General features: G+C 41.1%; 1 protein-coding gene across 7 annotated transcripts in view; it reads left to right on the top strand.

Annotated features, from left to right (window-relative positions):
- The window catches only part of LOC148427900 (protein FAM184A-like), a 33,823-nt gene extending 6,598 nt beyond the window's left edge, over window positions 1-27,225 (top strand). The window contains exons 5-24 of one of the 7 annotated variants that reach the window (XM_088409225.1): window positions 146-352; window positions 1,413-1,586; window positions 1,669-1,830; window positions 2,295-2,430; window positions 3,449-3,630; window positions 3,704-3,889; window positions 7,370-7,492; window positions 8,049-8,210; window positions 8,560-8,681; window positions 9,019-9,169; window positions 12,303-12,417; window positions 14,458-14,555; window positions 16,302-16,455; window positions 17,463-17,590; window positions 17,663-17,847; window positions 18,874-19,020; window positions 19,125-19,242; window positions 19,326-19,430; window positions 21,537-21,662; window positions 21,834-27,225. In XM_088409225.1, coding sequence (XP_088265351.1) covers window positions 146-352; window positions 1,413-1,586; window positions 1,669-1,830; window positions 2,295-2,430; window positions 3,449-3,630; window positions 3,704-3,889; window positions 7,370-7,492; window positions 8,049-8,210; window positions 8,560-8,681; window positions 9,019-9,169; window positions 12,303-12,417; window positions 14,458-14,555; window positions 16,302-16,455; window positions 17,463-17,590; window positions 17,663-17,847; window positions 18,874-19,020; window positions 19,125-19,242; window positions 19,326-19,430; window positions 21,537-21,662; window positions 21,834-21,866 — 2,814 coding nt within the window. In that variant the 3' untranslated portion in view covers window positions 21,867-27,225. Of the gene's footprint in view, window positions 1-145; window positions 353-1,412; window positions 1,587-1,668; window positions 1,831-2,294; window positions 2,431-3,448; window positions 3,631-3,703; window positions 3,890-7,369; window positions 7,493-8,048; window positions 8,211-8,559; window positions 8,682-9,018; window positions 9,170-12,302; window positions 12,418-14,457; window positions 14,556-16,301; window positions 16,456-17,462; window positions 17,591-17,662; window positions 17,848-18,873; window positions 19,021-19,124; window positions 19,243-19,325; window positions 19,431-20,006; window positions 20,073-21,536 lie in introns of all 7 variants that reach the window. The other 6 variants (XM_088409226.1, XM_088409227.1, XM_088409228.1 and 3 more) reach the window with 6 other exon arrangements.
- The last annotated feature ends 111 nt before the right edge of the window (window positions 27,226-27,336 follow it).

The following is a 27,336-nucleotide window of genomic DNA, read 5'->3' on the forward strand; positions in this document are numbered from 1 at the left end:
GCCAAGAGGACGACGAGCTTCTAGCGCATTCTCGTTTCGGCTTCTCAAGATATTATCTTCCAATTTTGGCGTGAAGTACCGTGGGACACCGTGCACAGCTTGCGCGCCTCCAAAGAGAATAGAATATTTCCCGTGATCTCACTAGGTGGAGGAGATGCGTCGGGATTTTGAGGAGAAGCTGCGGGCGTTCAGCCAGGCTCAGGCCCAGTTTGAGGCGGAAAAGCGGCGAGCGCTGGAGGAGCTGAGGTCCAACCACCGCCAGGAGGTGGAGGAACTTCTAAGCAGCCAGCAGAACCAGAGTGCCAGCTCCACTGAAGATCAGGAGAAATTGGCTGAGCTCCATAGACAAGAGGTGGGACAGAAAGCAAGAGAGAAGAGGTTGACGTTCATTAACTTTGGCTTTTGAAGACAGATTATGCAGCGGGTTAATTCCTGTTTTGGTGACTTAACATAACAATTGAACAAGCGCAAGGTTTTGTTGTTGTGCCCATGTGAGTTGTTGCATGCCATCCCGCTCTTTTACTCACATCTTTCCTTTCGTATCAACTAATAAATATAATATAATAGGTTGCCACTGTTGTAGGGCTAAACAATTAATCAGTCAAATCAACATCACACTGTAGTAAAATGCTACTTTTCAATCACAAAGACTGGAATTGGACCAAAAAAAACCAACTTAATTTCAATCACTTGGTGGGTTTTTTACGTGTTTATAGCCATATATAGTGCCAGTCAAAAGTCTGGAAACACCCGCCAATTTCCTATTATGCAGAAATTTCTCTGGGATTGTTTGGGGAACAAGAACTGTTTAATCAAAGCAGAATGCTCAGCAATTGTGATTCTTCTAACTTGGCACCTTTGGCCCACAGCTTTGCATATTTCCACAGCTGTGATGCTTTATAACTTGGAATCACTTTTAAACAGATGTTCATGTTGAGAATTAATGGCTCGCATTTCTTGACCTAATGAGCGTGAGACCATAGGAATGTCAAGGTGTTTCCAAACTTTTGACTGGTTCTGTATATAGTGTACATGCACTCCAAACTGCCAGTAAAAGTGTTTACTAATATAACCACTAAATTTTAAAAAATAAACTTTTCCTCATATCAATTCATGGTTCATTTGCCTTTATATTAGTGTAAGCCTTAACCTATAGAACAAAGAATTTATGCATACATAGCAAGTCTCACTTTTTTTTTTTTAAATGTAATACAAATTAATTTAGTTCTCGCGTTTGCGACAAAGAAACGTATAGGAAGAGGCCCTTGAAAAAAATATAATTCAAAGACACAAAGGTAATATCGATGGAGATTTTTTTTTTTTTTAATTGTTCATCTTTTTATTGTTGTCACACTTCTGTGTGTGCTCTTAAAAGACCACAAAAGCGGTCTTTTTCATTTGTATCCATGCAGGTGGAGTCTTTGATGGAGAGGGTGGAAGAGCTGACCAAAGACAAGGTCCGGGTTGTGGAGGAGTACGAGGCCAAACTGGCCAAGGCTCAGGAGTACTACGAACGCGAGCTGGAGGCTATGACAAGGACGCACCAACTTACCACAGAAAACCTGCTGGCCTGGAAAAGAACAGAGGTACAACCCACACGGACCCCCTTTCAACACATACCTTGTCCCAACGGTCCGGTAACAAATGCTAACGCCTGCCTGCGATCAGGTCGAGCTTCGGAAGGAGTTCCAGGCCCAGGAGGCGGCGCTGCAGCGCTCGCTTTCAAAGCTGAGGAGCGAACTTCAGAGAGCCCAAGAGGAGGCGCGTGAAAACCGGGACAAGACCAACAGACTGCAGACCTCACTTGTGAATGCCGAGGGAACCATCAAGGTAAGGAATAACTGCCTTTTTGGAAAATCGACATTTGACTGGAGTGTCGGCAAGTCAAAAGAAAACGACAATACATAAGCAAATTAATTTAGGACATGAAAACAGGAGGTGAATTGGCAAGTCTCATCTTCAGAGGGAGATATTCTATCATTTATATATAATTTATAGAATATATTTTAATGCTGTTGCTTGCACCCCGTGTTTTTGTTAGTTTGTTTTATTTATTTATGAATTTATGTTTTCAATGCTGTGAGGTGTCATGCAACAGCATTGAGGCACTACTGCTGTACATGAATGACAACCATGTAAAACGTATCTCCAAACAAATCTCTTTTCGAATTTTTTTCGGCCACCTTTGTGAAATTGTGGAAAAAAAAAAAAAAACAGATGAAAATAAAACCCCTTATAACATGCCTGAGTGATGGGAGACTCAGAAGAGACGGCATGAATTTCTTGTGCTGTAGAACCTGCACAAGCAACTGGAAGAAGCCATCCAGGACGGTGAGATCTGGGTGATGCAGCTGAAAGACACAGAGTATGAACTGGAGGGCTGCAGGGAACGAGTACAGCAACAGGCAACGGAGATACTCCACAAAGCGAGTAAGCCATCAGCCTCAACACTCACACATTCATTTGATGCACCTCTTTTCAGCACCAGAAAAACATGTAAGTAACCCTACACTCCCTCCTTCCATCAAGCCAAGCCAAACAGTAATCATTAACCGATCATCATTATTTTAAAAGCACGTGCATCAACAAAAGCAGCTTGTTGTCTAATCCAGCTGCGCCCATCCGGGAAACTTTGTAATGAAACAGATATCCACCAGCTCAATAAGGTGATCCCTAGCCCGTAGGACTTTTCTAATTTCTTCAGCAAAAATGGATCACTTCGAATACAGTACTGATTGTTTTCATTCTTCTTTGAAATTAACAGTTAAGCAAATGCGTGTGCTTCAACCTCCATTAGTTATACCCAAACTAATAAACGTTATTGATTTGTATTTGGATTAAAAAATAATAAAATAATAAAATTGCAAAGTAGTGGTGGCATGAACCCAAAACTCACAGGGAAGTGAGGTTGACTGTATATAATATTCTATGTATTTACAAACTTAAGACTTAGATGTCAGGTTCACCTGTTGGACATTTGTGAGAAACGATACACAAAGAAGGAGAGAAATTTACAGAAAGGTTCCCACCCTCAAAACGATGGCTGGAACCCTGTACCCGTGTCTTTCTATGTGCGTGTATGATGTGACGATATGGCGAGATATTTTGTCGGCAAGAAGCAAAGCGACATTGACCGTGGCCAAGCTTGACCAGGCTGGTCGTCCTTCCCGCGGCGAAGTTCGAGACAGCAACCTTCTCATAGCACACAGTTTCATTTCAAGCTGTGCATCTATTCTCACAGCGAAGCCAGAAGTTGCGTTTATTATATAGCAAGCATTTCTTCATTGCAAGCAGTTATATTTATGTATTCAAATCTTAAATTGATGAGGCGTATGAAAAGATATCATTAGATTTTGCAGGCGGATCTAATAATGTGATCCCCAATAAACCGTCTCCCAAAATGTCATATAAATACAATATTAGAGTTGCTTGAACTGATATTGCCCAGGTCAGATCGGATCTCTCCAGGCCACCCAGATGGCCCACGAGGCATCCATCCGAAACCTGGACCAAGAGCAGAGTCGGCTGAAGGAGAAGATTAGCAGGCTGGAGCAGGAGAGGGAGGCCCTGCTCAACCAGAACCAGGTCGCCAGCGAGCAGCACAAACAGCAAGTGCTGAAACTGGAGCAGGTGCGTTTTCAACTCTCACCATGTGGTTCGGCAAGCTCATGTGGTCAAACAAACAGCTTGCCTTTCTCCACAGTCTCTGCGTGAGGAGCACCAGGGCTACGAGAAGGAGCTCTCCAGACTCAGAGCTCACTACGAGGAGGAGACGCGTCGATACAAGGAGGCACAGGTCAGGGCGTTGGAGGAGATGGAGGAAAAACACCGAGCCATGAGGGAGGAGGCTCAACAGGAGAAAGAGGAAGAGAAGAAGCTTCTTATGAAGGTCAGTCTCCTGATGCCTGAGATATAGACTATTCATTGCCACCTTACCAAAACCGCAGCTACATGAGCTCCTTTTATATTGGCCTCAAGCCCCAGGAGTTTGGTCCTGTTGTTGCACATGTGCACATGTGAAGATAGAGCTAGATTAAAGTGTCCGACGGGGATCATACAGTAGATGTCGATGGCCAGCGAAGTCAAACTGTAATCTTGCAATCACAGCGTGAATGACGTCACCACATTAAACTCATACGGTTTGAAAGTGAACAAGCAACTGCGGTTTTCTATCAACAAGTAGTTCGTCAATTGGTGAGTAGCATGATGCTTCTGGTCGTAACTCACTGGGTTTAGGTCCTGAAAAGATGACCAAAATGCTAATTGAATGTAAATCCAGTAGAGCACTGAGGTCGACAGACGTGGGTCGATTAGTGGAGTTCAAAATACTTTTCCCCCCCAAAATACCAAAAATCCTGTTATTCTGCTGTATGTTCTTTTAGTAGTTTACGAACACTACTTTGTACTTTTTTTTTAATTTCTTAAAGTCTTCAGCTTGTAAATTCCTTTAAATGTTGTATTTTTAAATGTGTGAAGCACATGGAGTCATCTTGTGTTTAAAATGTGCGACATAGAGTAAACAAAGCTGCATTGCCTTACCTCACCTAACACATCTGCAATATGACTAGCTCATTTCCCCCCAACCCACGTATTCATTTCTATCGCCGCTTTTATCTATATTTTAGCACTGGTTTGCAGCACACTCCTGATTGTCCCGCTTGTTGCATCTTAGACAAGAGCCAAAAGTCTAAAAGCATCAGTTTTCACTGTTCAAAAATGATAACGTTATTGTAAACATCCATCCATCCATCCATCCATTTTCTATAGCTGCTTATCCTCACAAGGGTCGCAGGCTTGCTGGTGCCTATCCCAGCTGGCTTGGGGCAGTAGACAGGGGACACCCTGCACTGGCTGCCAGCCAAATGCAGGAAACACAGACACAAACAAGCATTCACCCACCTAATCACACCCAAGGACAATTTAGTATTTCCAATACACCTGCCATGCATGTTTTTGGAGTGTGGGAGGAAGCCGGGGTGCCTGAGGAGAACCCGGGTGGGCCCGGGGAGAACATGCTAACCCCACATAGGAAGGCTGTAGTGAGGTGGATTTGAACTCAGCTCCCTGAACTGTGAGGTCGACGTGCTAACCACTCCGCCCCTGTGCTGCCATTGTTGTAAATATGCTGCCGTAAAAAACAAAACTAAACAAAACAAAAAAAAATGAAAAAAAAAAAAAAAAACAAGCGCAGGTACTTTTGGGCAAAGAATGTCATTGCCAAAGACAGTCTAGTTACATGAAATTAAATGAACTGAGGAAGCCTGCTCGGATGCGGGGTGAAAATCCTTTAAGACTGCTAGCGACCAGTCAAGTTGCAATCCAAGCGGAACATTCTACGTTGTTATGATAAATGAACAGTATGAAGGGCTAGGTTCACACTGCAGGGCGTAATGCTCAATTCCGAACTTTTTTGTGAAGGCCAATTTTTTCGTCAGCTCATTCGCCTTTCCAAATAAACGTGACCTGTGTGCGAACGCCACATGGCCCAAAACTGTCACGCATGGGCAAAGGACATTTTGAAGTCACACACAGCGGGCGCACGTAACATTTGTGTTTCTGGAAGAACCACAATGGAATATTTTCAATCGGTTACATTTAAGGTGGAATGGCGAGGGAAAGCTGCGGTGTTTGACCATGACATTTTGTGCGAACGACAGCATCAATTCCATTGGACGTTTTCATAGTTCAGATAGGGGCAAAAAAAAAATCGGAATTAGGTCATTTCAGACCGTGGTGACTTGTTAATATTGCAGGATGGTTTAGCATGAAGATTGAGACTTTTTGAATTCACCTAAATGCTGCGTGATGTGACAGGTAACAACTTTCAGGCGCAGTAATTAAGACATATCACCACAGGCTTTTCTATTTTTGGCACATGGGAAGGAGCATCAGTAATTAATTTTTGCCCTTAAGCAAAAACGTGTTTTGCATAAATGTATGGCAAAGAAATGCACATCTTCAATAACTGCACATGTTTAATTAGGCCCAATGAATCCCATGCTTTTCCATGCTCACGCCTCAAAACGCACGTAAGGCTGTAAGGGTATCTGAGCTTGAGTTTGTTTTAATTGCATGCCGTTGCCGTTTTACCTGCAGACATCAGCTCACCTACATGACAACAAGCCATTTAACTTCAGAAAGGATGTATCGTTTTGTATTTTGTGCCCTTCATCTGGCTAGCCTTCCGCTTCAAAGGCTCATTGGAGCTGACTGCTAATTGGTGGATTTTTTTGCATTAAATCCTGCCTCCAAGCATTGTGCAAGCGTGCGGGCGTCAGATTTACGGAAAGAACGAAAAGAGGGACGGCGAGGGAAAGGGAGATGATGAATGGAGGATATCATTCATTTAGGCTATGTCCTGTCTTTTTAAGATGGATGTCTGTTTTTCTTCGGAAATCAAATTCAAGTGGCTGTGGGGGGTCGAGAAGAAGGCGATTCTGAAGTGGTCATTTCCAAAGTGTGGACTTAATCTCTTGCGATCCTACCAATTTGTCATGCTCTATTAATTCCAAATCCGTTTCGCTGAAGCTCAGATGAGACTGCAGCAGAATTTCTTCAATGCGCCTGCAGGTGGCAGCTTTATTGGCCATGTCGATTCAGTCACATGTCCTTGTGGAGATCTAGTTCTGTGGTGTGAATGTTGATGAGCACGCTGTCGGACAACAGCTGTGGTGCAGACTTTCAAAGCTTTCGTCTTGCAAAAAACAGAAAGGAGAGTTTGCAGTCACCGTTCGGAGCCTAGTGCCTGTGCATTTGAAACAGTGCTTCTCAATTATCTTTTGCCAAGTCCCCCCCCAGGAACGAGAAAACCACACAATGTAAAAACACAGAAAAAAATATAATGAAACGAAGGGCGTATTATATAATTGTATCAAAATATTTGCTTATAGAACAGGAACATTTACATTTGCAAGATGACTTGAAATACACGAAAGTTAGCCTCAAAAACTCTGACCTATAACAAGAAAATTACAAAATGTCTTATTATAAATTGAAAATACTCATTAGAAATTAAAAAAAAAAACAGTTTCACGAACTGCATTTTTTTGAATGGCACGATGTTGCACTGTAACACAAGTTACTGTTTGAAAACTCTTGCTGCCTCCCTTTCTTTTTTAGATTTTAATATTTTGAGCCCTGTCAACTGAATAAACATAAAATTATTTTGTATTTATTTCTTCCCTGGCCTACTCCTGCAACTTCTTAATGACTCAGCATTTCAGACTGAAAATAAATAAATATCAAACCACCATTGTAGCGCCATCAGATAAAACTTCCAATGATTTTCTCCCCCGTGCCCACTTGTTCATCTTACAAGGGTAAACACTCTGTGGTGTCTCTTCTAGCTCTGAATTCATCTCCTCCCCAGAAAATGAGTCAGGAGTTTGAGATAAAACGCCTGTCTCTGGAGGAGCAGCGAGACCGAGTGCAGCAGCAGCTGGACAACTTGAAAGAAGAGCTCTCTGCCAAGCTCAACATGGCCAATCAAGAGGTAAGAAGCGGAAAACACCTTCCATGATCACATTTTGCCTCCCAGCTTCAGTGTGACAGCATTTTGGTTGGATTATTTAATTGATTCAACTCTTTTAATTGCATGAAGTATGAAAGGGCATACGCTGATTGCTGGAATGTACAAATGTGAAATATATACAGGCAGTTCAGAGTCTTCTTGACAAGGAAATTTCATTCATTTTTTTAGTGCTTGCACATGACAGACAATGAAATGACTTCAGCACGTTATATAAACAATGTTTTGTTGCGACGTTACACCTGAAAAAATACACCTAGTTATAAATGCTTGACTCCAAAGACTTAACATCGGTCACTGAAGATCTGAAGCACAGTTGGATTTTACTTTTTTTTCATATTTTTATGCATTTTTATCTTCTACAGAAACTGAAAATATAGAAGAAAAAAAATGTCAATGAGGACTAGAAAGGACAGATGTTTATTGTAATGTTGGAAGGTGAAGACAAAAATAGTACGGATAACCAAGTATTGCACATATACTGAAGTATATTAATGGTCATAGTTGTACTTCTCTTCAGGTATCCCACCTCCAGGAGCTGGTGAGGGAACGGGACCAGAACGTGAGCACAGCTCAGAATCAGATCACCTGTTTAAAGGAGACGCAGGAGAAGCTCAAGATCGAATTGGACGCCACCAGAGCTCGGGTTCGAGAGACCAGCAACCTGCTAACAGACCTGCAGGTGAGCGAAACGTCAAGTTTGAGCCCAGCACGTCTTGAAGAATTGAACTTAAGGGTAGCAGTGGAGAACAAGGAGCAGAAGATTTTTGAAAGCAGAAAGAACAATTTTCGGAGCAATGAGTGCTGAACTATTTGTGCGCTAATGACGATGCTCCGACGATTATTCGTCGAAACCTGCGCTAATAGGCAGAGCGGGACATGAATTGTACATTAACGCCTACCAGTACAAGCAAAATTTTGAAGTTATAGTTTACAAGTGTCAATCTTACTCAGACTACAGCCAAGTGTAGTCTTTTTAGTGTGCAACTCTCCCAAAAAAAATATATCGTGTACTATACGTATGTTTGTAGGAAGAGATTGAGACCCAGAAACAGCAGCATGAAGCCCGAGTGATGGCCATCCGAACTGAGGAGAAGCAGAAGACGGACAAGATGGCGGACAACTTGGAACATAAATGGAGGGAAGCGCTTCGGTATATTAAAACACACTTGCTCTGAGTCTGTGTTTCCAAACTGAAAACGAGAAACTATAAACTTTTGATTGGATTTGTCCTGGTATGAATGGCATGGGATAGTGAGTCAGTTTAATCGTACCTTCTGCCACCATCAGTCTGTCAAAATAGGTCACAGATATAGATGAAAGGAGCAAGATAGTTTTCATTTGATTTTGTGCTTAAAAAGATTTGGACTAACTCGACGGAATCAGATAGTTCGCAATGAGCCGCGACGCAGTAGCGGGGAATTTCTGCGCAGGGACGAGAAATGCAGCTTTCTGCTTTGAATTAATAAATAATGTGCTTCCCACTCCAGTGAAGAAGTGCGGCTGCTGAGGGAGGAGCTAAGTGAGGAATATGACGCCGACAAACAGGCGGCGCTGACTCAGCTCTCCCAGCAAAAGGAGCTGGAAATGATGGCCGCCAGGGAGGGCTGGCAGAGGAAGGTGGAGGACCTGCTCGAACAGGTAAAACTCATGCTGCATCTCAGCTAGCTAGCAAGTTGCCAAATTCAAAGTAGCGTTTTACCCCTGAACCGTTTTGACCCTGAAATTCCAATCTGTGAGTCAGAACGCAATGCCCAATAAATCTGTCCATTATTTTCCCTCATTTTTTGGCTGAAATGGATCCTAAAAGAGGCACATTTAAGTTTTTGAAAACAACTACGCCTTTACAAACATATTGTCATATGTCATATTTACACGAGTACACACAGGTGTGTGTGTGTGTGTGTGTGTGTGTGTGTGTGTGTGTGTGTGTGTGTGTGTGTGTGTGTGTGTGTGTGTGTATATATATATATATATATATATATATATATAATATATATATATGTATATATGTATATATATATATATATATATATATATGTATATATGTATGTATATATATGTGTGTGTGTGTGTGTATATATATATATATATATATATATATATATATATCTCTATCTCTATCTCGTGGTCTGGAAAAAGTTCGACATTTCAAAAATTGGTTTGGTCTTTCAAATGTGCGCTATATGTAGTTCTTCACATCCTGCGACTCTGGTTCCAAATACAGATTCAAAGGTCCAAGAGCATTCAACCAAAGGTAAAGTTTGAAAAATTATTGCAAGTAAACTTTCTTAGGGCAGCCTGATCTCATCCCTTTTGCACCATCCACATAATTCCTGCTGCAACAGTAAGTGAACCCACTGTGTCATTTTTGTCTTTTAATGTTCTTTGCTCGCAGCAGTACCGAACCAGCATATAATTACCCCAGCGACATTATATGCATATTTTTAGCTGTAATCACAAGAAGCACATTTGCGAGCAAATTCTGGAACCAGGGCCACCTCGAGCTGCTCTGAATGTCAAGCGTCACGCCGCTTGTTAAGTGCAATTCCTGCTGAGTCACAAATCCAAACGCCGAAAGACACTCATCCTGATTTCTGCCAAGACTCCTGTGGCCTCAGATACACACTGTGAAAGCTATAGGCAACGACTACTTATGGCAGATTGGCATTCAAACGCTACATTTGATCCAAATTTCAATCACTTTGATTCTGTGGAAAAAAAACCCAAAGTGTCGCTTTTCATGTATTTCATCGCCTCATTCTTTCTCACAACACACTTACAGAATTAGATACTGTACATCTGCACAGTCTAACAAAATCCATGACTTTACTCATTATGATCCCTCAAACAGCCAAATAGTACAGCCAGAAAGTTAATATGATACAGTGCAGTTCTAAACCACAAAAAATAAAAACCCCACTGTAGCCTATTGATCGTCATCGACTACCATTCTGACAGTGTCCTGAGATGATTGATCTTGCCTTTGCCAAGGACAGACTGGAAAAAAAGAATTGTGGATCAGTCTTCGTTCATTAAGTTATCCAATTGCACCATGTGCAAAAGCGGTGTTGTCTTAATGTGGAAAAGGACCTCAAGTGGCTAGCCATCGAATCACAAACTTCAATGACTTGTAGCACACCTAATCTGTAAATCACTCAGAATTTGTTTTTTACGGTGCTATTTTACTGCCACCTACAAGAGTAGAACCATATGTTCCAGCACATTATTTTGCAGTGAACTCAACTCCACTCCACTTGTGTTTACATGCGCTGACCATGACCGGATTTTAGGATGTAAAAAAAACCAAACAAAAAAATTCAAACCCTGTAGGTTTTTGAGGCTCATGCAGATTAGTCACATGTAGGTTATTCCTAATTTTGACTTTTAGATTTTGTTCTTTGAGGATGTTGATGAAAGTACCTACAAGGTTTTGCATTGACAACTCTGTGCGCCTGCACGTATTGCACATACGTGGACCTCTGATGGGAATTACTGCCATAGAGCAACCTTAGCCATAGCCGTACACGCATAACGGTTAAACTCGATCGCATTATTGCGGTTACATCTGAAGAGCTGCTTCATCGCTGACCTACTTGGTCTCGATGCATAACAGCAAAAATAAATAAATAACTTTTCGGGCAGGTTCAAAATATTGTGTTTGGGATTTTGGCAGACCCCGCTTTGCTTCGATAAGCATTCCGGCAAAATCGTTCTCCCCGCCCACGGCGCTTCTTGCAATTTCGTGACCAAAACTTTGGTGGATTTAAAGGAGGCGCGCTTGCAGACAGATTCAGCAACAGGACATGTATGGTGCATTCATTCATAAATATTAATAATATGCATTTGATCAAAATAATCAATTAATTTAATTAATTTTCATCATGCTTATCTGAAAATTATTTCTAAAACAATAAGTAACACACACGCTGTCATGACTATAAGTCAAAAGACATTGTTACGGGGTGTTGTCCATGCACCTGGCTGCACAATCGGTGCCATCAACGACGGCCAAAAGAACATCTTCCATTATGGAGACCATGTTGCAGTCGCACTGCACGTGCGGCACACTGGCAACGCAGACAGCTTTGCTGTGCTCCACTTCGCACTGCATTTAACCCTTTCACTCCCCTTGGGACAATGCGTCCCACAGCTAACCCTAACCCTAAAAAAATTGCTGCGGGTATAGGAATTGTAGCAATAGCATGAAATAGCTTCCCATCGCTTCATTACACATCTATCTACAGATTCTAATGGTAATTTAGCAACTTTTCCATACACAACACGCCAGTCAACAAGGTAGGTTGCGTTGTACAATTTCTCGTGAATTAACGATCTAGTACTGCGGAAATATTTTTATGGTATGTGCAATATATATATATATATATATATATATATATTACTAGTGTTACTATAGATTACTCTGATTGCATTGTATTGTAGGCTTTCGCTCATAATTTTCACTTCTGGCACATTTTTTGTTCAAGTATCGTGGTATTGAGAGATTCATATGGAGACTCAGTCGTGTCTAGTGAAGACTTGTGATAGTCGTGCAAGTGAGATCAGACCTCTAAAGTCTTTACACTCGCAGGTTTTCGATTTGTAGTCAGGAACTGGTTCAACATGCATACAGTACGTCGTTTGGACAGTGATCGTACGCCATAGCCAATCAAGACTAAGAATCTGTTAACGTAAACGCTGGCACACACTCGTCATATATTGTCTCCCTGCATTCCCATGTGGTGTAATCTTGGTGTGCTGGCTCTCTCTGCAGATCTCTCTGTTGAAGCAGTCTTTGGAGTTACAGCTGTCACAATCGCAAGCAGCCCTCCAGCAGCTGCAATCTCAGTTCAGCCAGGAGAGGGAGCTGCTCGGCCAGCAACTCAAAGGTACATCAGTGTCAAAGAGTCAAGACACCAGTGTCATGTTCATTTGGGTACTCAACCCTCTGCCAGACTCTTCTTCCATCCTTCTAATACAAGTACAGTGGTGCCCCGTGTTGCGAGATTAATCCGTTCCGCAGTTCTGCTCGTATGGCGAAATCACCGTATGGCGGGAAATCCAAATCTTAAATAACTAATGCATTTATAACCCAAATAAAAACATCAAAATAGTACAAAGTACCAAAGGTACCAAAATAGTATAGTAAGCGCTATGTATATCTAATATACATGTATACAGTCAGAAAACATCATAAATAAAAAATATAGAAAGGATTTATTTACCTTTTGAGTGCTGCTTGTCATGCCCATATTCCCTAGTAAGGGTGGCATGGGCTAGGCTAGCTTGGTATTTCTTGATTATCTCCAGCTTCGTTTCCATGTAAATCCTCTTCATACTTCTCTCTTTAACATCACTAGCAAACTTGGGACCCATGGCTAACCCTTTCAAATTTGAATTAAGCAGTAAAATGCACAATAAATACGGTTTTGGAATCTCTAGCGATAGAACAAAGCTTTACCATTCCACCGTTTTGAAACGAGTGAGGCTGACCAGAAGCAGACCAGCATCACCCTCGTGTGACGGCAACAGAAAATAAGTGCAATTACCTAAAAACGCCTGCAGACGGAGACAAAACACAAATATAGCCAGCTCCCTAGGGTCATGACAGTTGTTTTTGTCGCAAAGCGGAGCCTAGCAAGAGCACTCATCTGGCAAGAGCACTCACCTGGCGTGTAGAATGGCGGAAGGGAGAACTTGGGACAACTGGTATGTGCAGCGTTTGCTTCCTTTTCTAACTGTAGTTACTGTGCCAAGATAACGATAGTGCAGCATTGACAGCACAGTATTTAGCACGGTATCAGCCACTTGGTTGCGACGTTGAAACTTTTTTTTTTTTTTTTTTTATGGGCAGATGAGTATTGCCGCAAAGCGAGGGACACACGTGTAAAAAAGAAGAATAATGGTGCTGTAGGAGAAAATATTGGCTCTGCTACATCCCAGAAAAGTGAACGTTCTCAGGAATGCTCTTCTTTCCGGATCCACTCTAAAGTGCACAGCAAGCTCACACCCCTTCGCACAAACCACAAAAGTGGTCATCTTGACCCCCGCGCCAAAAGGCCTTGGAAAGAAGCCACTCTAACATCTAGAAAGGACAGAACAAACTAACTGTTTCTATTTTATGTGTTACCAGAGTCTGAAACTATTTTACATTGAAAAACCTTTTGTTTTAAAAACTGACCACATTCTCTTGAATTTGTTTTGGTCACCAAGATATCACTCACAACTATGTTAAATGAGTAAGAAACAGACATCTTGTCAAGAGGTGGTGAGCCTACAACTTCGAAGACAAAGCTTTTAACCGGCAATACCAGGAATCCAAATTGAAATAATGGCTCCTTCGCAGTAAGGACTTGGCTCCTTTTTGGGCTACTTCATAGCCAAAAAAAGACCTAAACTCGCAAATGACAGTAGTCTCAAAAGTATTTTCCAGACTCCCACCCACCCAACCCTTCTCCATCCGATCCACAATAAAAGTCTCAAGCGTTGACCGGTCCGTGGTGATGCAAAAGTTGGGGATGCCAGCCTTAGATGATTCAAGTGGAGACTTTACCACAGGCTTTTGCGCCAATGATGATTGTGGACCGATGATTGTTAAGATGCTGTTTTTTGTGGACTCCACTTTTTTCTATTTGTACTTATGTACAGTATACTCTCTCTGTGGAGCTGTTCAACATTCGGGTACCTTTTGTTTATTTTAAACTACAGTTTTCTTTATTGTGTGTCAATAAAATATCATGTATGTACTGTTACATACATTATCATGTATGTACTGTTACTGTATAATGTTATGTACTGTCAAGCCATATTTGTGGAAATGCGTTAAGTTCAATGACATCCTCTTGCTGGGTTTCTGGTGTTTTTGATCTGTTGACAGCTCATGGCATGTTTAGTGAATGCTCATGTTTACTGGCATCTTTGTTTTCCAGAAATGCAGAGAGAACATCAGAGGCGGGAACATCGACTACAAGAGGCTCACTGCTGCGCGCTGAGCACGATGGAGGAAGCTCGGCAGCACCAGATCCGGGTACAGTACACACACATGCAAACGGGTCAAGCAGCACTGAGCAAAAGAGCTCAAAAGAAACTTGTTTTACCAACATAGTTCATCACAGTAATTTTAACGTTAAATGCCCCCCCCACCCACCCCCACCCACACACACTCACCCTTTTTCATTGTGAATCCTCATCAATAGCTGATACAATACTAGCCATGAAAACTTGGCAGTCTGAATGGGATACTTGCTGGAATCCACACAAAATGGCCGTTGCAAACCAAAATATCTGACTTCTTTCTCAATCTTGAACAAAGGTCCATGAGACATTTTCATGAGTCTACTTGTTATTGGACCTCAGTTAACATTGAAATAGGTGTTGTGAGCTAATCTTTTTCAAATTTCCAGGTGGTGCAATTCAGTGTTGTACAATATGTGTCTGGAAGCCCTCCATACATTTTCTTCATCAGGAGACCCGTAAAAAAAATATATATCTAAAGGCAAATGTAGGCTCTTGACAAAGGATTAACTCATTCTGGCAATAATAATAAACACAACATCTAGACAAAGGTGCGGATTTTTTTTTTTTTTTTCTCCCGAACGGAAACAATGTACCAAAACACAACATTATCTGAAGTCATTTCTTTCAAAGAGAAAATTCTTGTCATGATTACAAGGCATGACGGTAAGGGGTTGAGAAAGGTGGATCCAAAAATGCAGGGAAGCCAGGATGAGATGGGCTCAAAAAGCATTTATTTACACAGAGGGACTGGGCAGAATGCGAACAACACTGGGTCCAAAAGTAACAACAGAACTTGAAACCAAAACCAAACTCACGGGGAAACGGTGACAGGGAGGCATGGAATTCACAGGACTGGAACACGTAACGACAACCGATAGCAAGACAGCGAGCCGACAACTAACTGTAACTAAACTGGGACTTAAATAAAAAGGACTATAATTAGACAAACGCGAAACAGCTGGTCAGAACAAGAGGCAGGGGAAGCTGATTGGAGGAGAGACGGGGGCTGGAATATGCTGATGACAGGTGGAAAAAAATCACATTGACAACAGACGCGAGGCAAACAACATGAACCCAAAACCGAAATGAAACTTAACAAAAATGAACCCATAACAGAAAAGAATGTGACAATTCTAGTGTCTGGGCAGTTGCTTTGCCAAGGCCGTGCCACACTGATCAATTTGGGCCACAGGAATCCATTTCTCTGTGGAAAGTCAGTGAATGCATTACAAGCCTAGGAGGAAATTACCCCACTGCAGAGAATGAATGACCGGATTAAGTAAGGTGTTTGATTTCTTTAATTTTTCTAATTTCCCTAAATGATTCCCAAAAAAATTGAAGAAGTCCAGTAGCTCATTGTTGGGTCTGTGACCAACGTGCTATGATAACACGTTTCTGGAAAAAAACATTATATGCGCAATGAATAATTAATAAGAGCTTGATTGCTCTGTCTAACGAATGATTTGAGTAGACTTTCCCCTCTTTTTTTGATGTTATTTCAGTTCCTGAAGGTTGATGTAAATACAATTTTGGTGTTTTTCAAATATTGCTTTAGTTTACATTTCTTTTACCCTTGTGTTTTGTAAGTATTTTTTTACTCTGCCGCTTTGACAGACAAGGCTTTTTCTATTCCTTTCTATTCTGTTCTGTTCTGTTCTATTCTAATGTTCCTTGTCTATAAGGTTTGGAATATTTTCCAGTTCCTTTCCACCTTCACACTTTACTTCCTCCTCCTCCTACTCCCTCCCCTCACCAGGCCCTGGAAGAGCGTCTGAAGCAGGAGCAGAGAGAGGAGGTTCATGCTCTGAAGGAGGCCCACAGAAGGACTGTGGACATCCTCAGACAGCAGTCAGAGCAGGAGCTGCAGACGTTGCGATTTGAACTGGAAGATGAGGGCAAAGCTAAGCTGGGTAATAATTTGCCACATGCAAACAGTGTGTGTGCAACTTTCTTTCTATAATAGGTGGACTTGGATGAAGAAAAAGTACAATCCTATACCGTATCAGAAGGTTTAGTGTTGAACCAAACCAAAACCAGATCTTATCCATCCATCCATTTTCTATAATCACTTCCATGCATCAATATTTTTAGACTCTTAACGTATACAGCAGTGCTTCTAAATTATACTTTGCAAAGCCCCACAGTGACTATGTATGAATAGCAATCATCTATAAACATTGTATGACCACACCTAAAATGTTATCCTTGAACATAAACAAAAGTAAACGCAATATCAATCAACTTTTATACAAATGTTAACATTTTTTTACAGGACTCATAGAGGTTATTTTGAAACAGAAAGTGTATCAAATTGCACCACACACACACACACACACACACACACACACACACACACACACACACAAAAATGTCAATCCTTATTTAAACTAGAAACATTTTTGACCAACTGATCTTGAAAACAACATATCGAAAGCATGCCCGCCCCGCATTTCAGAGTCCCAAGGTCAAATCTAGCTCGCTCCGACCTGCGTGAAATTTGAAAGAACTCGGGACTCTGAACTGTGAGGCGGACACTCATCCACCGAGCCGCCTCTTCTTGAAAATAACTGACAATTTTTACCTTAACAGCATAAAGGAAACCAATTAGAATTGTCATCTTTGATTGCGGGGGGGAAAAAAAACAGTTTACTTTTAATTATACTTTAAAGTACATTTCAGAGCCTGTACTTTCTACTTTTACTTGAGTAGATATGTGGATCAGCACTTTTACTCAAGTCAGTTTTTACATGGCACAGTTTTTACTGCCTGCCACAACTGTGATTGTGTAACTCATAAAATCAGCTGGTAATTTGTTTCACTCATCTAGATCTTATATGACATTACACTCCTCCATTTTGAGTTGGAACAGTCAAACACAGTTGCTATGAAAGTTGACTTACTTGTCTCTCGGTGGCAGCATCACTCCGCGCTGAGCTAAACCACCTCCACGCAACAGCCATCGAGCACCTAAAGCAAATCCACCTAAAAGAAAATGCGACTGCCAAACGGGAGCTTGAGAAGGCCATGGAGCATAGTCGACAACAGGTAACCCATTTTTACTTGTTATTGGCTTCTTGGAAGTTCAACATGCGTTTTGCCGTCCTCTATGTTCTACAGGAGCAAGATCTACTGGTTCGTATTTCAGACTTGCAGGCTGAGGTGTGTTCTCGGAACAACCGCATCACGGATCTGGACCACGAGATCCACTCTTTGAACGAGACCATTGACACTCTGACTCGAGAATTGGAGTTGAAAGGCAAAGAGGTGCTTCGGGTCCGCAGTGAAGCAAATCATCAGATAAGGTACTGCATGACAACTCTTGCAAAGGGCGTTTATATTCAGTGATTTATGACCAATTCATCGGCTCAGTATTTGACAATATAACCTAACAACACCAGTCCAAGATCTGGTACCACTGCCTATATTGTATCATTATTTAAATACCGTATCTTCCAATTTTCCTATGATTTTTTTGGGGAGTATCTCTGTTTAATTGGGCCTTGAGCTACAAGTGACCTTGTGACCCCAAATGCTGGCATTGTTTTTTGTTAGTTTTTTTTTAATGTGCATGGGTTCAGTGAACTCACTTCACATTAGGTAGCTGTTAGTGAGCTCTTCTAGATGTTTTTTTTTTCTATTTAATGCTACACTGGGTTGAACTTTGCTATCTAATCAAACATAAAACAAAAAAAAAACATGTATTGAAAACAAAATAGTTTGTTTGACGAAATGCTAACAAATTATGCAAAAGACCAGAAATAAACTAGCAAATTGATCTTCCATTATTAAATTTGAGCAAAAATTGTGGAGAAAAATCAGATGACCATCAATATGACAATGCTCAAAGACATATTTGATATATCTTTAGTAAGAATGACAAATGGTATTGTGATTTACTAAGGAGTGGCCACATGTGACCAACCAGAAGCTGCACATTGTCCATTGAAGTAAAAAAATGTAGCACAAAATGTAACATTTCAATTATTTACATTCTGTCAAATTATCTCAAGCCTGCATATTTCTAAACAATATTATAGAGGGATATTTTTCTTATAAAAAAAAAAAAACTCAGCAATCAGTGTGGGTTGTGGCATTTGTATTCAAGTACAATTGGGAATGTCAAATTGAGGTTTGAGTTGCACCACAAGTGTATCATTATCCTTTTGTTTTATCATGTTTTTTGTTGTTGTTGTTTTTGTTGATCTATTCCCAGATCTAGAGTGTGCGAATGAGGCTTTATTGACGGATTGATTGATTGAATTATAAGCAGCGTGAGGACTTTTTGATGGTGTTAAGTACAAAATCGCATGCCTGTTTGCGTTCTGCAGAGCTCACGAGCAAGATTTTGCCAAGAGGCAAGAGAGGGAACTCGGAGAGCTCAGTGTAGTCCATCACAGAGAGACTCATATCATGTTGGCAGACTTCAACAAGGCTCAGGAGGTTCTCAAAGACAAGATCACTGCTTTGCAAATAATGTAAGAACCAGAAAGACTGCCTCCAAGAAAATCCCCCTTCCCTCTATTGCTTTTTCCTCTGTTTTTTGCCGCCTTCTTATTTGGTGTAATGTCTTCTTATTCAGTCTGGAGGGGACAGAAGAGAAGCTGAGAAACCGAGAGAGCCGGCCCGAAGATCTGCATCTTATCGCAGAGCTCCGTGAGATGGTCACAGAAAGAGAAGCTTTGGTCAAAAAGCTGGTGGTGAGTCTCCGAAATTCCAGAGTATTTTGTGCAAAAGACTCATTTTCCAGGATTGTGTTTTTAATGTTTTTCTTTTTTTTAAGGATGACAAAAAGTTTTACCAGTTGGAGTTGGTCAACAGAGAGACAGGCTTCAGCAAGGTGTTCAACTCCAGTGCCAATGTTGGGGTCATCAACCCTCTTATCAAGGTCAGTGGGTTAGTCGGACATCAATGGTCTGTGCCGGATGACCGAGTCCCTTCACTAGTATGGAGTGTGTGTTCTGCTTGTTCGCATGTGATGCATGTTTTTTTATGCACAACTCCATATTTTGTTGTTGTAACCTATATTGAACAAGGCACGGTACTTGGTAACATACAGATATGTAGAATCCAGATTTCACACCCCCACTTGCAACATATTTCCAGGTAGGAGGATTTAGAACCGCAGCCGTTTAGCAAAGAAACTGATGTGTTGCGTCGTATCCAATATAATACACATTTATGTTATGTGTTGTTATAATGAAAAATACCTCCTTTTATTTAATACTTATGTTCATAGTTTAAATTGTAAATGTATAGAACATGTCCCAAAATAGTGTGTCATTTTGAACTTGTTTTACATTAACCCTTAAAAGTGGCTCACAAATTTGTTTCATTTAAAAATTAAACCTTCCAAACTTCCATTTACGACCCAGGCTAATATTAGCTCCTCCCTGACCCCATAAAGCTTCAGTTGGAAAGTGCCACTCCAACAATAACCTCCCTGACACTTATTCCTATTTAGATATGGCTTGGAAGACATCTTGCGGCATCTTAGAGCATTTCAGAAAGACCACGTTAACCATCTTTGGTGAGTTTTTGGATTTAAAAATAGAGAGAAGGAAGGAATTTCTTTCATCCCAAACACATGGACTCCCACATCTATTACATGGAGGGTTCTGTTGGCAAAGCTGCTCAATTTTAATAAGGAATGATTCTTTAACAATATATATGCAAATAACTTGAACTTTAAAGTTCAACACAACTGAACCGAATTTGGGCTAGGGATGGTGTACTCAATTTTCTATTCTGACTCGGGTCTGGACTCAACATGGTTTTTTGCCATCTAGGACTGGACTCTGACTCCTAGGCGTTTTTACTTAGACTCACAATTTTTTTTAGGAACTTGACGGAGACCAACTATTTATATTCCTAACACCTTCCTGCCAGCACACTCAAATCACACAACTGGCCTCTTTCATAACAGCGGGGTTATCAAATTTGGTTTGACCAACTATTGAGAACAGGCGTTAGCCAGAATGAACATGAAAATGATTCTGTAAGAAGACAACTTTGGACTCTTATGGCACCATGTTGAACATCCTGAAAATAAAAACATTTGTCCGTCTGAGGCTCTTTACACGCAAAGCCGACGTCGGCTGTCGGAGTTCATCATGCGCCGTCAGCTTGGTGTGGCGAAACACCATCGGAACGTCGACCCTAGTCGCGGGGCATCTGAAAGGGATTTGGGGTCCATGCAGCATGTTGAATCTGGTCGGGGCCGTCTGAGCAATCTTTGCTCCGAGTGTCTGTTTAGCTAGCGAATTAGCATACAAAACAAGACGTGACAAAGGCGGACGAATACAAGCAGGGTCGAAACCATTATAATGCGCACCAAGACCAGCACAATTTCTCGTTTTGTTTTTTTATTTTTTCACATCACAACTTTCGCGTTTGACGTAACGGCTACCTGGACAGAAGAGCACGAGGAGATGAGTCGTGAGTGAAAATAAAAGCTGTCTGTTTATTTGCTTATAACAACAACTACGAGCGTGACGTCAGGCATCTGCAGTGCTTTGCGTGACATGTGCGCCATGCGGTAAGAACGGTAACTATCGCTGCCTATGACGCAGAGGAGCGCTATGTCAAACGCATGCGCAGAAGGTACGTTGTCGTCGGCGTCGCTGCAGTGTGATTTTTCTGAGCCGATCTGCTGACGCGATAGGCCGATGCTGGCAGCGCACCACGGCAGCCCACCGTCGGCTTGGTGTGTAGAGGGCCGGCGCGTCTATTGGCATACCGCTACTGCTACACGGACCGAACTTTAAAAACCACAATTGCCAGGGTTACTTTTCAGTTGTGCCCTTATTTATTTATTGTTGATCTTTCTTTCAACCGGCAAAATCAACAACAAATACTGTAATCGGTTTTGCAGTTTTGTGCACTATAGGCAGCGTAGAGAACAGCAGCATGATTCGGTGGAAAGCCGCTTCCATGCAAACGTGCTATCTTGCTTACAGTGCATTGAGACACGCCTCCCTATGTTTGTGTGTAGTCAAAACCAGGCAGCCTATCAGATCAACGCCTGGCCAGCTTTCCTAGCCAGACAGCTCTCCGATTCGTCAGCCCTCCCACCGTGAGTCGTGCGAGCGAGGAAGCGGAGGGTCGGGAAGTGGAGGAGGTAGGATCGGGCCCGTTTGCGCCTCCCCACTCCCCCCTCCAACGTGCCCTCCCCCGGCTTAAGAAAGCTGCGCCGCTCCTCCGCCCTCTACCTCACATCCCTCAGCATCCGCCACCTCTTCCTCCTCATCCCCCGCCAAGTCATGCTGTCGCTCATCCTCCTCATCCTCAGGAGCCGCAGCATCAGGCGAGTTGTAGGAGGTGAGGACTCTTGTGACTTGCTGCCTCGCTCGGCTGCCTGGAGATGATGTGGCGGCCTGGTTTTGCTGCCCCCGCTCATCAACGTTTTCTACCCTCCATTTTAGTTTTCCTTTCTACCATTCTCAACCCGTTAACCCATCACTTTGTAACCCCCTCACCCCCAAACCGTTTCGGGCAAATGTAAGGCCTTAGTAAGCGGACGGCGTCGCTCGCAGTTGACCTCTTTCTTGTTGTGCAATTCTTCAGCTAGAGGAATAAGTCAACCCACTCTAGAAATGTGCCCAAAATAACCAAGTCATTAGAGGCAATATATATACAAATCGCTCCCGGTGGGAATTCATGTTCAAAGCGGGAAGAAAGCACAGACTGCAAATGTGACACACAAGATCACATCTGCAATATGTTTTGTTCTCTCAGCTAGGATCTACACACTGTATGGGTATTTATTAGGGAAACTGTGAAGGACGAATACTCAAATCCGAACATTTCCGGCTTCAAAGAATATTCCAGTCGATGGCAAATTAAACCTGCTAAAGTACATTATTTTGCACCAGAAGGTTATCCAGTTCTGCTCACAAATCTTCACATCCTGGCATAAGTTCAAAACATTGACAGTTTTGCTGGGGATAATATGGCTACAAATATTCATGCCAAAAATTGTATTTAAGGATAATGATCAAGTGAATGGCCCAGATCAGACATTGACCAAGCCTTGAATGTTAGGCCTGATAATATCCACACATTGACACACAGTTTTAAATGACTATTAAAAATAGACTAAATGACTATTTTTCCAAACCCATAAATTCTTTGATCATTTGATTGTGGGGGCGGCATGGCTCGGTGGTAGAGTGGTCGTCTCCCAGCTGAGAGGCTGCGGGTTGGATGACCCGACTATCAAGACCATGTCGAAGTGTCCTGTAGCAAGACGCTGAACCCCCAGTTTCTCCTGATGGTAAATGACTCGTTAGTGTAAGAGTTCCCAAGGTAGAAAAGCGCTATATAAGTCAAAGTCCATTTACTACTTGATTATAATTTGGGTTTGGTCATAAATGGTGATTTTCCAAGCCCTTGAGAGAACTCAGAACATGTTTGTGCAGCCATGAGAGAAATGTGCAATGTTGAGCCAAGGGGCTAACCAACAAATTCTGCCAGGTTATGAGCTGAACAGTGCTTGTGGACCTGTGAGTCTTTTTATACATAAATGTCCTTTATTGATGTGTTGTTGTTGTTGTTTTTGGCATGTTTGCGTACCAGGTTAGTGCATGCTCAGCATGTAATGTAATGCCTCTAATATGCCACCAAAGATGTGTGCATGTCTGAGTTTGGAAATATGTATCAGAGCGACAGTGTCGCCCCTCACAGTCATTTTAACAGGTGTTTTTATTCCCTCCCGTAGCCTTCATGAGGCAAATGCAGCGGCGTCAGACCACAAAGCAATGGAGACAGGAAAAAGCAAAGATTACACTGCAAAAAAAGAAGAGCTATATGCTCTCTACTTCTCCTTCTGATGGGTGAATGCAATTCTCCTAAAAGGGAATGCAATGGGACTTAACTAAATTTGGACAAGAATTGACAAAGATTTTGCTAGAGTCGCGGAATCGTAACCTGTCTTTGTCAATTGTCACAAAAGTGTACTGGTCAGGCTGAGCTAAGATTATTAGCCAAAAATCTATTTCTCCTCGTTCTGTCATCACAGACTTATTAGGAAAATCCGTGTGGATAAGCAGGAATCTTTTGAATGCTGCTTTCGGCCTCCGCTGGCCAAATTTAGCTTGTCTCATTGCATTGACTGCACATTTCGTACGACCTCTGAGCTCACTGTGAGACACCTCAGCAGTCTGGGGAGGGGAATCATTTACAAAGTGGCTTTAAAAAAAAAAAATCTTAATATTTATAGTGTATCAAACAGCTGTTTTTCTATGGTCTACCACCAGCCTAAGAGACATCTAGAGAACAAGTTCTATTGGTGATAATGTGGATTGCTCTTGACATTTTATGAAGCGTTTCAAGCTTTTATTCAGGTTCCGCTGAAGGCACATTGAACTTGTTTGCTACGTGTCTCTCTGCACTCTAGACCGTAGCGCATGCGAAAACAGAAACACTACCGTTGCTCACTGGAAATGTCTTTTTGTTTTGGTGTACCACTCACTTTCAAAGAAAAAAAAAAAAACACACTTGAAAGTTTGCACTGTTCTTGTTAGTCTTTTTTTTTCAAGTGTTCATAATGTCCATACAGTATCCCGCACAGTTTCCAACTGCATGAACGTCATCTGCGTGGATGATTTGTTTTATTCTCACAGGGGAAAAAAGGGTCACTCATAAGGAAAAACGTTACCTGAATTGAGTTCATTTGTAATCGTCATCTTTTCGATGCGGTAGCGTACAAACCCAGTGACATAAATATTGATTGCAATCTAGAGTGGACGTTTCATATTGCAGGAAGCTGATTACAGATCAGCCCATCCTCTCTCCCAAGATCATCAGATCACATGTTTTATGTTGAACTTGTTTGACCTGCACCAGCCTCTATCACCTCATCGTCTGTCTTCTTCCACACTCAAACAGTACCCTCATTCTACCTTGAAGGACACCGTAGCTTGAAACTTGATTTTTGCATACAACAATTCCTTTCTTTGAAGTCATGAATAGCCCTAAACGGTTTGTGGTATGGCCAAGATCAGAAAGTGGACATTGTGACTATAGCCCATTTTCTGACACTGTACGTATCTTCCAACTGGTGTGCATTTTTTGTTTGACCCCTTTCTGTAGCCTAATAACCAAGAAGTCTTAGAGGGATTTGAAAGTCTTCTTCCAAGCTAGCAAAAATATTTCTGAGAATGTATGTTTCCAAATCCCAAGTGTTGGTCCAGCTGACATTGTGGAGGTCAATCAAACTGAGCATGTTCATACTGAGCGTCATAGCTCTACAATGTATTCTTTAAGCCTAAACTTTCAGAGCAACGGAGAACAATGAGTACAGAAGATTGTATTGTTTCCAATGTTTATTCATTCCACTTTGCGCACTGTGACGAAAACACTGAGCTGTGAAGACTTTTCAAGATTCAAATTATGTGATATTACTTTTTTTTCTTTTGCATCAAATTGCACTTCACATATGACTTTTTTTTTTTTTTTTTTTTTTTTTTTTTTTTTTTTTTTTTTTTTTTTTTTTTACCCTTCTACGCGGATGGAACGTTAAACGTTCACTCGTTCAGCCAAGACGCATATCCAAGAATTTTGTACATGTATAATCCACTGATGTGGTCGAATGTTTTCAGCTGTTTGCAAATGTCACAAACACAAAAAAGAAACGACACCAACTTTAAAAGTTAGGAGCGATTACATTTCACACCTACGCCTCAGAGTTTTCAAAATGTTTGTATTTAATGTAATACTGTACAGTGCACACACATCCATCGTCTTCCGGCTGAAGGTACTGTATTTATCAATAGTAATATCTTCGAGCAAACATCTAAGATAGCAAAAGCAGCAACACTTTACGTTAAAATACCTTCAGTTCCCATTGAATATTTACAATATACGTACCTGTGTGAGCATCCGACACCGAGTCCCGTGAAAGTCTTCTGAAACGTACCGAAACAGCTGAGGTGTGACTTCTGGGAAATGATCGAACACTGCCACCAGTTGGCCGCCTGTGTACTATCAACAGCAACTCCTTGAAATAATTGGAGTCGTTTATCTGTGTGGTGTTCTTCCAAGTGCAGTCCGAGGCGTGCTTTCTTTCACTTTCAACTCCCTGTGGTCAAACTGCAAAAATGAGGCGATTTTAGTCACTATTCAACCAGATCTTGGTGCTATCATAACCTGAGCAAGTTTGCATTTCCAGCCGAGTTGAAAGCGGATCATCCTTGCGACTGTACGTTTGTTTGTCTTGATGTAAGTGTACAACAGTTATAACAATGTTTATATTTATATCATTTTTCTGGTATGTTATAAAGCAGTAAAACTATGATTGTGACCTTTGGCTTTGCCGTGTTGTTTTGTGTGTGAGATCATTTATGGCGAGAATGAACATTATAACTTCACCGCATCTCTACTTATGCCATTTATCTAGTGGGCCCGCTAAATTGGATTTCTTTGCCTGTTATTTAATGCGACTTCACAGATGCAAAACAGTGTGCTGACAACAGTGTAAAACAGTTCCCAGTGAAGTCACACTTTCATGACGTGACGATGGAGACGTACAAAGTCAGATGTTTACAGGAAATTACTAGTTTAGTGCAGATGTTTGCAAAAAAAAAAAAAAAAAAGCCACTCAGATTTACTTCTGTGACTGTCAAGATGATGAATTAGACACTTTAACACGGTTTCAAAATGCAGCGGGGAAAAGGGACAGTTAGGAACTCGTTTAGCGTGACATAATTTAATAATTGTGGTGATGTCATCTGCCCTAACTTTCTTTCAAGGATCTTAGACCTGCGACTGATGTACTGCATAAAGCAATAAGATAAGTAAGCATGTGGTTTACTCAAATGTACGACATCAATTTCTTTATCTAAATTCATCCAAATTCTCAATCTTGAGGTGGCATATGTGCTGTATGCCACCTCTTTTTACCTGCCACTTATTTATTTTTGTGAACAGATCTCTAGCATGATCCCAAAAAGGACGCTTTAAGTTGAATATGTTTCTGTGTAAACATATTTATTTATAATTATTTGTTTTTGAGAACAGGTCTGACACTTGATTTTGTTTGTTTGTTTTTGTGGACAGATATTTATCAATAATTATTTTTGATAACAGATCTATGATCCAAACAGACACTTTATGTTGATTATTTTTTGGTAGACCAATATTTATCATTATTTATTTTTAAGAAGCGATCTATGATCCAAACAGACACTTTATGTTGATTATTTTTTTTGGTAGACCAATATTTATAATGATTTTTTTTTTTTTTAGAACAGGTCTGAGGCTTCAGATTATTTTTGGTGGACAAATATTTATTAAAAATGAAGTTATTTCTTGTTGGTAGCACAGCTCTCCTATGATCCAAAAGAGGAAACTGTATGGTGATTATTTTTTGTGGACAAAAATTCATCAAGAATGAAGTTAATGAATTACTTTGCAAACAGAGCACTACTGTAATACTGGTGCTTTCTGTTGAATATTTTTGCGGGGTGCAAGTATTTATACTTATATCTTTTTGAGAACAAGCCTGACACTTTATGTTGATTATTTTTGTGTACAAATATGATTAATAATTCAGTGATTTATTTTTGATAACAGATCTCTTCTATGATGCAAAAGAGGACGCTTTATGTTGATTATTTTTCTGTGGACCAATACAAATGAACTTTGAAAGGTTCTAAAGTTGAATAAACGAGACACTGATGGCATGTGTTAAGTCTTTTTTTTTAAACCCCAAAATGTTTTGCACTGGATAAGGGGTACTTGGCCAAAAATATATTTTACAGGGGTACATCATTGGAAAAAGGTCTAAAACCACA

Source organism: Hippichthys cyanospilos, chromosome 2, assembly GCF_059441005.1.
Source record: "Hippichthys cyanospilos isolate Australia breed blue-spotted pipefish chromosome 2, RoL_Hcya_1.0, whole genome shotgun sequence".
Taxonomy (NCBI): Eukaryota; Metazoa; Chordata; class Actinopteri; order Syngnathiformes; family Syngnathidae; genus Hippichthys; species Hippichthys cyanospilos.